Source organism: Leishmania mexicana, chromosome 25 (genome assembly GCF_000234665.1).
Source record: "Leishmania mexicana MHOM/GT/2001/U1103 complete genome, chromosome 25".
NCBI classification, from domain to species: domain Eukaryota; phylum Euglenozoa; class Kinetoplastea; order Trypanosomatida; family Trypanosomatidae; genus Leishmania; species Leishmania mexicana.
This window is the reverse complement of record NC_018329.1, coordinates 731,730-744,486: the sequence shown is the minus strand read 5'-3', so window position 1 is coordinate 744,486 and position 12,757 is coordinate 731,730. Positions and strand designations below refer to the sequence as shown.

At 62.6% G+C, this 12,757-nt stretch overlaps 4 protein-coding genes across 4 annotated transcripts; all 4 read left to right on the top strand.

Annotated features, from left to right (window-relative positions):
* Positions 1 to 1,245: 1,245 nt before the first annotated feature.
* On the top strand, positions 1,246 to 4,461 carry LMXM_25_1970 (putative kinesin; the record flags this gene model as incomplete). Its single annotated transcript, XM_003876206.1, has 1 exon — positions 1,246 to 4,461. One exon carries the CDS (start codon positions 1,246 to 1,248, stop codon positions 4,459 to 4,461), a length of 3,216 nt encoding a protein of 1,071 aa, XP_003876255.1.
* A 290-nt stretch (positions 4,462 to 4,751) lies between these two features.
* Positions 4,752 to 5,390, top strand: LMXM_25_1960 (putative acylphosphatase; the record flags this gene model as incomplete). Its single annotated transcript, XM_003876205.1, has 1 exon — positions 4,752 to 5,390. One exon carries the CDS (start codon positions 4,752 to 4,754, stop codon positions 5,388 to 5,390), a length of 639 nt encoding a protein of 212 aa, XP_003876254.1.
* A 1,108-nt stretch (positions 5,391 to 6,498) lies between these two features.
* LMXM_25_1950 (putative kinesin) lies at positions 6,499 to 9,720 on the top strand (the record flags this gene model as incomplete). Its single annotated transcript, XM_003876204.1, has 1 exon — positions 6,499 to 9,720. One exon carries the CDS (start codon positions 6,499 to 6,501, stop codon positions 9,718 to 9,720), a length of 3,222 nt encoding a protein of 1,073 aa, XP_003876253.1.
* An 830-nt stretch (positions 9,721 to 10,550) lies between these two features.
* On the top strand, positions 10,551 to 12,542 carry LMXM_25_1940 (conserved hypothetical protein; the record flags this gene model as incomplete). The annotated part of the gene is made up of 1 exon (XM_003876203.1): positions 10,551 to 12,542. One exon carries the CDS (start codon positions 10,551 to 10,553, stop codon positions 12,540 to 12,542), a length of 1,992 nt encoding a protein of 663 aa, XP_003876252.1.
* Positions 12,543 to 12,757: the final 215 nt, after the last annotated feature.

Below are 12,757 nucleotides of genomic sequence, written 5' to 3'. Positions count from 1 at the left end.
CACGGCGTGATGAGCTGCAGCGGCGTCCCTTGCCTCCCTCTTCTCCCACTTGTTCATGTTGCGCATAGATAGAAGGGAGAGGCCGCAAGGAGGAGAGGGGAGGGCTGGTAAGTTGACTGGTGGGGCGGTGGGATAGGAGGGTGGGAGAGGGCTGCGTACGTGGACGAAGAGTCGAGGGGAAGAGGTCCCCAAACGTGGGGTCTCTTGCATAATGCCACGTGGTGGGGCGGTGGGGAGCACCCACTTGAAAAGCTCCTGCCTCTGTATCTCTCTCTACACACACATATCTCTGTGTGTGCGTTAGTGGTTCTGGGTTTCGATTGGCACACCGGGTGTCGTGGCGGTGTTTCATGTGTGCATGTGGCCCTCTTCGTCGTCCTCACCCGCGCCGCCGCATTCGACTTGTTGTGTGGGGAGGTGCTGCCATCTCCCCACCCCACCCTCCCTCTTGATGTTGCCTCCTTGTGGCCGTGTCTCCCAGAACTTGCCAGTTTTATCTCTGTGTGTGGGTGTGTCTGACCATCGTGGTGTGTTACGCGTGTCTGGGCCTGTTCGCGCAGACTATCTGCGCTTGTGCTTGCGCGTACCGAAACTACGATGGAGCTGGATGAAGGAACGAAAGTGGGAGAAGAGAGAAGCGGAGAGCGAGACAAGGAAGCTTCGGAGGAGCGGGGACGACGGTTTAGTGGCACCATCGCATGCACCTTGCATCCCTCTCTAGAGACGGATGTGGTCATGTCCGTGTGATTGTGCATGCGTGTGTGGCGTCCCCCTTGGCCGGAGCCACTGGGGCCACCATCTTTCCCGTGACGAAAGGAATGCGTGCGCCCTTTTTCCTTTGCAATGTCTGCCGCCGCCAGCCATACAAGATCTACATAGATGTGTGTGTGTGTGTCTCCCTCCCATTGATCCTCCCCTTCCGCGTCGGCTGCTCTCGTTCTTGCACTCTGTGATGATCGTCTCCCCCACCCACCCCACACACCCCACACACACACGCACATATCAACACGTGAAAAGGGGAGAGGTGCTGTACTGACCGCCTGAACACCCCGCTGCCTCTCTCCTTCCCATCGTCCTCCTCTTTTCTCTGCGCGTGCGTGTGTGCGTGGGTGGATCGGTGGAGAGTCGGGTCAGTGGGTGGGTGTGTACATTGCCCCCACGCACGCCCACGTTGTTCTTCTTCTTTCATCTTTGGTTCCTGCCTGCCGGTGATAGTGAGTTGTGGCCCTCCCCCTCCCGCCCATCATGCACTCCCAAAGACCATGTGCTGGCAACAACGCCCGTCGCCAGCACGACCGAAGCGCGTTGCCGTCCCTGATGAATCAGCAGGACGAAAGTTTCGCCGGCAGCAGCCCGCGCACAGCCTCTGTACACAGTGAGGCGCGGTCGCACCTGCAGGGGCGCCTCCCCTCCACTACGGCGGCATCCTCGCTGCCAGAGCACTTCGAGGGTGCCAACCTCTACTCCGGCGCCGGCGCTACCAGCACGCGCAACAACTTTAGGGTGGCGGTGCGCGTGCGCCCACCGCTGCACCGCGAGCTGCACGGCTACCGGCCCTTCGTCGACGTGGTTCAGATAGTACCTGAGCACCCCAACTCCATCACGCTTTGCGATGCTCTAGACACGGAGGACGGTCGGGGGGCCGTGTACTCGCGCCAGAGCTATACGTTCGACCGCGTCTACGCAGCCGACGCAACGCAGGAAGACGTATACGAGCTGAGCGCGCGGCCAGCGGTCTTATCGATGCTAGAGGGCTACAACGCCACGCTCATGGCGTACGGGCAGACCGGCACAGGCAAGACATACACCATGGAGGGCTTCACCAACGAGGAGGAGCGCGGCATTATTCCTCGCGCCGTCGAAGATGTCTTTGCCTACATACGGGAGAGGCGCCGCGCCAGCGAGGCCACAAAGTTCCTCGTGCGGGCCTCCTACATGCAAATCTACAACGAGGTCATTTCGGACCTGCTGGAGCAACCGGCCGCGGTGTTCGCCGGCGGCGGCAGCAGCAGCAGCAGCGGTGGCGGTGGCGGTGCAAGCCGCAGCAGCAGCCTCACTGTGCGCCACACACCCCAGCGCGGTGTCTACGTCGATGGCTTGTCGGAGTGGATCGTGCGCACTCCAGAGGACGTGTACGGACTAATCGCCAAGGGCACGGCGCTGCGGGCGACCAGCGCCACGAAGCTGAGCGAGCTGTCCTCCCGCTCGCACGCCATCTTCACCATTGTCGTGGAGGCGATGGAGGGCGACGAGGCAAATCCGCTCTCCTACCGCTTCGGCAAGCTGAACATTGTCGACCTGGCCGGCAGCGAGAAAATCCGCCTTGCCGGGGTCACGGGGCAGAGACTGGAGGAGACCAAGAACATCAACAAGTCACTGCACGAGCTTGGCAACGTCATCTCTGCCTTGGCCGCCAAGTCCGGCGCACACGGCCGTCGGGTGCAGCGGCACATCCCATTCCGCAACTCCGCCCTCACGAGCGCCCTGCGAGACTCACTTGGCGGCAACTGCAAGACGACGCTGATCGCGTGTATTTCACCGGCGTTGGAGTCGTACGCGGAGTCTCTCTCCACGCTCATGTTCGCCAATCGCGCCAAAAACATTCAGAACCACGCCGTGGTGAACGAGGGCATGAGCCAAGCAACGCTGCTCAGGGCATACGAGCAGGAACTGCAGCGACTGCGGCAGCAGCTGCAGGAACACACGGAGATGGGTGGCGGTGGCGGTGGCGGCAATGGGCTCATGAGCTCGACTGACACACATTTGCTGCTTTCCGAATTAGAGGAGGACCGACGGCGTGCGGAGGCGGACCGGCAGGCGGCTCTTGCGGCGCTTGAGAAGTCTTCGGTGGCACATCAGGAAGAGATGCGTGCGCGGCAGGAGCTGGAGACTCGCATACGCGAGCTAGAGGCCATCATGCGCGAGGGTGGCATGGAGGGCAACCCGCGCACCAGTCAGGAGTACGCGGAGCGGCTTCTCGAACTGGACCGGGAGCGTCAGGCCGTGGAGGAGGACAAGGAGCAGGTGGAACGCTACAAGCACCTGCTGCTGAAGCAGCGCGACATCATGCTGAGTCTCACCACTCGACTGAACGACCGCGACGAGACGATCCTGCTTCTCCAAGAAGAAGTTGACGCCTACGACCAGCACGTGCAGGCGCTGGAGGAGGAGCTGAAACTGTTGACACGGCAAGGCAACGCAGGGCGGCGGGCCACCTCACCGCCGCCGCCGTCCTCGACCGCGATGATGGTTGTGAACCCGCAGCTCGTCGGGAACGCGAGTGAGGCGCAAGCGGCAGAGTACATCTACCAAAGGCGCGTGCAGTCCCCGTCGTCGGAGGCTGGCGTGCGGGCCGGTACGTCGCCGAGATACCGATCCTTCCTTCAGCCGAGCCGCACTGTTACGGCGGAGGAGCTTGCCGTGGAGCTGGTCATGCTACAAGGCCGCAAAGACGCCGCCGCAGTGGCTGCTTCGGGCAACGACAGGAGCGGATCAGCCGAGGGCAGTCTCTTCGACGAGGCGGAGCTTACTCGTATCCTGCAGCAGCGCGCCGACTCGATCTTGTACGCGCATTACAGCGCACAAGTCGCGCAGCTGCGCTCCAACGTGGCGGCGCTAACCCTCCAACTGCGCAACAGCGAGGACAGGGCGCACATCGCCGACAAAGAGGCTCGCCTGCTGCTGCATCGACTGAGCAATGGGCAGGATGGCGCCACCATCGATGCGCTGCAGCGAGAACTGCGAGCGGAGTGGGACTCGCGTCGCAAAGCCTACGTCAACACGATGGACGAGGTGCGAGACGCCGTGCGTGCCGACACGGCAGAGAGGGCGCGGCTTGGGCGCGAGATCGACCGCGTCCGCGTGGAGGTGCAGCACCTGCTTGAGACAGCATCCTCGTCGGCTACCGCGTCACCTGACACAAGTCGGCGGTCTGCTGTCAGCCGCGTGTGGCAGCGGCTGCAGGAAGTGGAGGAGGAGGTGCGCCTTCACGGGATATTGGCGCAGCTGCCAGATGTACTCCTTGACGCTGACGTTGTGCCGTCAGGCAGTAGTAGTACCACGAACGCAGCGGATGGGGAGCGTAAGTTGCGCGATGCGCAGGCGCGGGAGAAAGCACTGCAGAAAAGGATTGAAGAGCAGCAGTGCCGCATCACGCAGCTGAAGCGGGAGATGGCGGGTGGTGCGAACGGCCGCGAATCATCAGAAGGGTCCGCCGCAGACACAGCGGAAGTGGAAACGCTGAGGAGGAAGCTGATGGTACACGAGAAGGACCGGCACGCCATCCGCACCATCCTGGAGCACCGGATGAAGAGCAAGATCAATCGAATCTGTGAGCTGCTGCTGCTCCCCCACGCCGACGCTGCCGTCGGCAAAGATGGGGCCAGCAAGCTGAACAGCGAGGCGCTCAGTCTACAGGGACTCATTCACGCTGCAATCAAGGCGATGGATGCAGAGGTTTAGCGCACTCGCTCTCTCTCTCACAGACACATGGTGACTCTGGCCGTTCTCGTTCGTGTGTGTGTGTGTCTGAAGCGATGCGGTGATGAGGGGCATTGAAGGGCCTCTCCCTCCCCCCTGGGTGTTGGGGTCCGTGTTGCCTCACGGTGGCCTTCATCGTTGTGTGCTTCCTCCTCCCTGTTCACGATGTCGCATTGAAGCTGCGCGACGCCAGGAGCTGACATCTATATAGATGTGTGTGTACATGCGTGTGAGTGAGTGGGTGTGTGTGTCTGCCAGTGGGCGACGCAAAGATGCCAGCACCACCGAAGCAAGCCTGCGCAAAGCCGGAAGAGAGGCGCCTCTTCCTTGCCCACCGCCGTCTCGGACTTTGTGGTGGCGGGCGCGACGCCATTCCTCTCGTTGCCGCTGCTGCTTTTCATACCCCGCCCCGCCCCGCCTCCCTCAACTCTCCCCATCACAGAGCGCTCGACCACCAAAGGAAAGGCAGCTCTGCTGGCGCACGCACACAAACACACACACACACACACGTGACCACGCTCCCCGTATTCACGAAAGAGGACGCTGCGGCTGCCATCGCCCACCCCCTCCCCATGGAGGCGTCGCGCTACATCTACACATACCGCATCTTCGTGAGCGGCCGAGTGCAGGGTGTCTTTTACCGCAAGTACACGGCGCTCAAGGCCACAGAGCTGGGCGTGACAGGCTTTGTGCGCAACTTACCAGACGGCCGGGTCGAGATCTTGGCCGAGGGGACCACGGCACAAATCGGCGCACTGGAGACGTGGTGCCACAGAGGGTCGCCAAAGGCGCAGGTGACGGCCGTGGAGGTGGAGGATTGCACGCAGTTGGTGCCTCCGAGCGGCGGTGCAGAGGCAAGCGCGAAGCCTCCGGTGCACCGCACGATGAGCGGCTTCGTGGTGAGCCGCTAGTGGAGCGAAAGGCGGGCAAGAAGATGAGAGGCAGAGAACAGCGGGATGTGGTCCACCCCATCTTCGTGTGTGTGTGTGTGTGTTGTTGTCGCTGGCTTCCCTCGCTGTGGTTGCTCGCCTTCACCGACTTTCTCTTGCCGTGGTGCGGTGGTTTCCGCTCGACTGCTCTGCGAAGATAGGGAAACCGTCCCGGTCTTGCCCACAGAGGTCACCCCCACCCTCCCACCGTCGGTCTTTCACATGTCCTGATGCTATGGCCTCTCGCCTTCTCGTCTTGCTGATCTTCCTCGACATGAGACAAACATGATCTTGCCACTGCACGGTCTTGCGGCTTCTCTGAAGGAGGAACCCCGGGTTGCCGTGTAGAGCACGCGCGCACGTGTTCGGGTGATGCGCATGTGCGCGTGGTATTACGTTCCACTCCGCTGCTCGTCTCTGAGTGCGTGTGCTGTGGCAACAGACGACCGAAACTGAACCCCGCACATCCAGGCACACAGACACCTGTAGACCTGCACGCGTGTACGCCTTCCTGTGTGTGCGTGTGCTCCGCGTCACGTCACGTGGCTGTGCTCGCGAGACAAAATATGCGTCCCTTTCTCTTCCCTTCTCCGCCTCTCACACGCCATCGCGTCCGCTGACGCAGGCATACGCGCGCCCACCGTGGACTGAGAGTCGTACATAGAGCACAATACAGGCGCTACGTGTGTGTGTGTGTGTGTGCCATACCACACGCTGCATTCTGAGTTTAGAAGCACCTTAGATCAAGCCACCAACTCTACCTCTTCGCTCCTGCACATGGCAGGCACAGACGGAGCCGCACACCCATAGCCTCCTCCCAGTCATATCACTATTCGCCTCCCCTCCCCCACGACAACAACGACCACCACCACCATCCTCTCTCTCTCCAACTACAGAACACACGCAGAACACACGCACCGAGGGCAACTCCGTTCATCAACAAGATCTGTCGATCCTTTCCTCTGTCTCCCTGGACCCTACACAGGCTGGACGCACACCCTACGGCACACACGCACGCGCACTCGTTCTCTCCGTCTCTCGGGGTGGCTGCCCTCCTTGCACCAGCAAAGACCGGGACACGTGCGAGGCCATGTCGTCGTCTAGCATCAAGGTGGCGGTACGCTGCCGCCCACTCTTTGGGCAGGAGCGCCCGGCCGGCGGCCTTGACATTCAAAACCGCCGCATCCTGCTCGACTCCAAGACGTATGACCCGGACTTCACCTTTTCTCCTACGTCGACGCAGGAGGACGTCTTCCAGGCATGTCGGCCGATACTGCAATGCGTGAAGGAGGGCATGAACGGCACGATTATGGTCTACGGCCAGACCGGCACCGGCAAGACGTACACCATGCTTGGTAGCGAGGACGGCGAGCAAGGCCTGGTGCACAAGGTAGTGGCGAACATGCTGGAGCATGTGCAGCAGAAGATCGCAGACGGCGCACAGTGTGCGCTGACGCTGTCTATGATCGAGATCTACAACGAGCGCCTCACGGACATGCTCAGTCCGAATGGGGAGGAAGAGGTGACGCTCATCTCCGGCTTCCCGCGCTTCACCCACAAGGCGACGCTCTGCAGAGTCGACGACGCCATTCGGACGATCCAGCGTGGCCTGTCGTGGCGCCACACGGCGGCAACGCTGATGAACGAGCGCAGCAGCCGCTCGCACGTCGTCTTCATCTTTGACATGGAGGAGTACAATGCCTTCACGGAGCAGACCGAGGTGGCACATCTGTTCATGATCGACCTGGCCGGGTCGGAGAGTTTGAAGAAGTCGCAGGCCTCCGGCGTCGCGGCTGGCGAGGCTGGCAAGATCAACAAGTCGCTGCTAGCCTTGAAGAGCGTCTTCCTCGCGCTGTCCAACACGAATGAGGCGACGCGGCCCAGCCATGTGCCGTACCGCGACTCGAAGCTGACAGAGCTGCTACAGGACTCCATCGGCGGCACTGCCCGGACGCTCATGATCGCCTGCATCTCGTCCGTTGGCCGCGACATCGAGGAGACCAAGTCGACGCTGCTCTACGCCGTCAAGGCCCGAAGCATCCGCAACGCTGCCAATACGGAGAAGGAGAAGCTGCTTGTCCGGTTGCGCTCGATGGAGGTCGAGAACCAGAAACTGCGCAACCGTCTGCAGGAGCGGGTGAACGAGAGAGGCGGGTACTACGTAACGAAGGAGGAACATGAGCAGACACAGGAGATGGCTGAGTCGTACGACGAGCTCAAGGAGGCGGTGGAGCAGCTGATGCAGGACCGTCAGAGCAGCGACGCGCGGCAGCACATATGGGAGTCTCAGGTGAAGGTGCTGAACGCGCTCTTGGTGGACAAGGAGGCGGAGCTGCAGAACTTCAAGGAGGTGTACCATGAAGCGCTGAAGCGATTCGAGTATCAGGCGGTCGCACTCCAACGCATGATACGCAGCGGGGTCGTGGAGGCCAAGGACGCGGTGAAGACCTCCTTTGCGGACAACTACGCGCGTCTACAGGCGTGGCGCACCGAACTGCTCAACGCGCTGGAGGAGCCCGTGCCCACCACTCTCCCGCAGCTGCCAACGCCGCCGCCGCCTCTCTCGCCCGCTTCTTGTCCGCAGAACGACGCCGCTGCTGCGACGGGCGTGCCGAACGAGGAGGAGGTGCAGCGCCAGAAGGCAGGCGACAGCGCCTTCCGGTGCCCCCTGGACGCCGTCGCCGCGATGTCGCCAGAACGACGCAGCTGCACGCCGCCTCCCTCGCAGGCCCTCCCGAGTGGTGGCACTCAGTCGCTGTCGCAGACAGCAGGTAGTCGTGGCGTCGCAGGCCCCGTCCCGAATGGATCCCCCTCGCGGACAGCCGTCGCAGCGGCTGCGGCCTCCCACCCTGGTCGGGCGGTGGCTGCTGCCGCTCCCTACTCCGCACGCGGTAGCACCACGTCATCTCTCCAGCGCGGAAGCGTCACCTCAGGCGCGCCGTCAGCCTCGGTGAGTCCGACACGCCGCGCTGGTCGTCCTCGGTGCGGCGGTGTTGGGAACGCGGCCAGCAACGGCCCTCGCCGTTGCCTCATGGGCAACAGTAATAGCACTGGTGCTCTTCGAGGGAGCGGCGCTCCACCACTGCCGTCTCCGCCCCTTGGTGCCTGTCCGCCTCCGGCGCTGGCAGCGCTTCCTGCCACCGCTGTCACTGACGCGCTGGCAAAGGACGGTAGCGAGGAATACTGCGGCTCGACGCTGGCCATCAGCGTGGCGGACGCGTCAGCGCCCCTGCTCGTATCGCGAACTACAAGCAGTTCTATGGCGCCGCCAGCGTGGTCTGCCGTGATGGCAGAGTACGACGCGCAGTGTCTTCACACTGTGCACCGGCTGAACGAGGCGGTGAATGCACTGCTCAGCGAGTGTCTGAAGCTCTTCGCCGACTACAAGGAGCACGCGGAGCGGGCGGAGCTTAAGCGGCGGTGCGGTGTCGAAGAAGTCTGCCAGCGACTGCGCACCGAATTGGACTCAAATCTGAAGCAGCTGCAGCGAGTCGAGGCGGTCGGCGAGCGAGATGTGCAGGAGGCGCGTGAACGGTTCAGCGATCGGCTCCAGCTGAAGGCCAAAATGCCGTCCTTGGCGGACGCGGCGCCGTTCCAGTTGGCGGTACGTGACGCGTGTGCAGAGGTGATACGACACGCCACTCATGTCTTTCCCCACCCAAGCACCCCCGCCGATGCCGAGGCAGCGCTAGACGTCATCGTGCGCAATGTACAGCGCTGCAGTACCGCCTTCACCCTTCAGTCCTTGGACCCGCTGTCGTCGAGCGCCGTCAGCGCCCATGCCGCCTCGGCCGTGGCGTGTGGCACCACAACATCGTCCTCCTCCGCGGCCAGCTCGCCCCTTGTAGGCCGCGCGATGAGTGCGTGGGGCGGCGGCGGTGGCAGCAGCAGCCCACAGCTGGCGAGTCTCGTACCCATGCCTCCACTGGCGGCCCCACTCTCGCGCGAGTCACCGGCGGCGGAACCCCTGTGCTCTCTGACAGGATCGCCTGGCAAGGAAGAGGCGCGGGAGTGCGGTTCTGTTAGTGGTCACCTCCTGCAGGGGTCTCGAGGGACAATGCACGTGTCGTCGTCTCAGCAGCAGCAGCAGCAGCAGATTGCGCGACCGTCATCGCTGCGCGGCAGTGCGGCACTCACGACGGTGCCTGTAAACTGCAACCGCGGCGGTGACGGCCGTCGTGGTGGCAGTGGTAGCAACGTACCGAGACCTTACAAGCGAACACGCAGCGCTGCTGCCTCTTCGACGTCTTCTGGCAGAGGCGCGCCACCCTCCTCTCGCCGCACGACGGTCACTCGTCGATCCGGTCACTGACACACACACACACGCACACACGTGCGCACTCGAGAAGGCACGGTTCAGCCTGTGCGATACGCGCATGAGAGACATCATCGCCACCCCCTCCCCTCCATCGTGTACGTGTGTGCGTGTGTGTGCGCGCATAAAACCCATGTACACCGGCGCATGAGGCGAGTGGATCGAGCTGACGCGATAATGAATGCTGTGACCCGGCATTGAGCGGCACCGTGGGAAGCCTTTGAATAGAACAAGGAGCTGAGCTGTCACGCACAGGACTCTGCAACACACCGCTATGCACCATCGCCCCGACCCTTTCCCCGTAAAGTCGTGCACACGTAGATGAGTACACCCTCAGATGCATCGGGGGGTACCTGGTGTGAGTGGTGGAGTTCCGGCGGGGGGACACCACGGCAGCCGTGTAACGGACGTTTTGTGATGTGCCTCACCAAGGTGGAGCAGCGCTCCTCCTCCCTTTCCCGCTTGCTGGTCCTCGTGCACGGACGTGTGCCCATCCGCCGTGCCGGGCCGCCTATCTTGGTGAGTCACCTCAGCATCGTCTTTTTGGGGCCCCCGCTCGCTGTGACTCTCGCACCTCGTCTCCTCCCCCCTCCCCCCTCACAACCTTGCTGCATCACCACCAAATCGACTCTAACGCCGATCCATGCCCCCTCCCCGTCCTACTCGACGCGGACACACGTCCGTCTGCCTGCGCGAGCTGCGGTCGACGACCCATCGACGACAGTGCGGAGTCATCGCCCACTTTGTGTCGTCAGAGGTCTCTCCACGCGTATCTGCTACATGCTCTGTGCCCACATAAGCGAAATCCGCATTGGGAAGGGCACAGCATGAACCTTCAACCATTTCGAATCGTGCAGCCGCTCTCCCGCGTCCTTCATCGCACCATGCATCAACTGCTGTGTGAGCCGCAGCAGACCTTGCCGCCCGCCGTGACCGACGCGCTTATCACGTACTCCCTCTACGAGCAGGTGCCACACGCGGAGCTGCTGAAGACCCTCCTGAATGGGTTGAAGCGGGCCCAGCATGGGGATGCCGTGCTGAGCAGCGACAATCTTTTTCTGCCCTTGAAAGCGGTGCGGCGCGCACTCGCCGGTGTGCAGCAGTTCCCCCTCACCACCGTTGAGCTGACAACGTTAAAGCGTGACGTGGAGGTGGGTGTGGTGCGCGACATCACGCGGCTGTCCACAGACGACCTCTCCTCTACCGATGTGGGGCTGCTCTGGGGATGCGCCACGCAGTGTTCCCAGTGGGACTGCGTGGAGGAGCTTCTCCGGCACTTCCCGCTGTCGCGCACGCTCAACTTGCAGAGCGCGAGCGAGTACCGGGACCTGCTGATCGGAGTGTGCACGCCGCAGTTTGTGTCGCAGGCCCATCTGTGCAGCAATGATGGCGAAGACGGGAGCGCTGCGGCGCCTGCGGAGAAGGGCAGTGCGGCCCCTACTGTACGCCATGCTGAGGCGTTCATACAGCACATTCTCGGTCTTGAGACGGTATGGCAGCGATGTCGCGAGGCCCTGGAGGCAAGCTCGCTGCCGCTCCTCATGAGTGGCGGCTCGTTGGCAGACTCGGCTGCGCTGGAAGAGCGAGACATGCACGCCATCGCGTGCGTCATGTGCGCTGCCACGCTCGAGATGCAGTGTGACATGCCGGCTGACTCGGCCCTCGCCTTTCCGTTCTCCGTGGCTGAGTGGGCGCAGTATGTCGGTGGTGGGGACAGCAGTGCAACTGGCAGTAGCGGTACTCAGTGCGTGCGGCCGAACACGATTGGGGGGCTGTCGCTTCCTGTGTGGTACCGCCGGATGGTCGCCCTGCATCAGCGCTCCGTCCCAGACTTTGTGCGCGCCTCCTTCGCGACTGCCGTGGCGAACGACCTGCTGCGGCTGTACCAGCGCATCGATACGGAGTCGTTGGAGACCTTCTTCTTGACGTTCCTGCCGCTGGTGATCGCCGCGGCGCCGCGTATGGACTGCAGGGCAGCTTTGCGCGATTATCACAACGACGTAATGTCGAAACTCTTCTGGACGATGCCCTCTGCCTCCTCTGCCGCCAGCGGTGGCGACGATCGCGCTGCGGCAACGGGGCGGCGCGACAAGTGGATGGCCAACGATGCCTCAGCTTTGGCGACACCAGCGCCTGAGACGACGGCCGCTTCCTTTGCGCTCTCTGCTGATATGGCCATGCGAGTGATGTTGGCGGAGGTTTGCATCCAGGAAAAGGGGAAGCCGCTGCCGGAGGCCCACGTGCCGGCAATGGAGTCGATGCTGCGCACCGTGGTGAACCATCTCCGCCGTCACCTACGGTGCGAGCCGCGGTCTCGGGTGGTGCCGCAGTGTAGCGTCACTGCCTCCAGACCTCCAGCGTCGCTGTGGAAAGCATGGAATTCGCACCGCACCTCGCTGCTGGCGATTGTGCTCAGCGAGGTGCAGGAACGCATGTCCGGCAGTGCTGGGCAGGGGTCGGCGTCGACAGTCATGGACCTCGCTGGGCAAGGCCTCCAGCTGCTCCGCCCGCTCATATCAATGGAGGTAATAGACGAACGCGGAACGGCGCGGATGGTGACTAACCTCCTGTCTTTTGGCAAAGGTGCGGCGCTCGAGATCGGTGGTGCCGCGTACGAGGCAGAGCTGCAGTCGTTTGCGCTGAAGCACGTGCAAGACGGCTTTGCGCGCACCGACGTGGCGACCATGGTGCAAGCCATGGAGAAGCACATGAGCCACGGCCCCAACAACGGCGGTGCTGGGGGAGATGCAAAGATGCTGTGCGCCTTGGAGGGACTAAAGGCGGCTGAGCTGATGTTACCGTTGCGATCGTGGTCATAGGCGCGAGAGACGCCGGGCGCGTGCGTGCGTGTAGGTGTGTGTGTGGGTGTGTCTTGCGTCCATCCTTTCTTGCGGCAAGCGCACCCGTAGGCACATACACACGCACACTGATGAGATGGACACAGACTGCGAGAGGTGACGGTCATCACAGAGACACTTAGACGCGCTGGAGTGCTTCTTGTGTGAGGCAAGAGGAAGCACATGGAAGCCACACA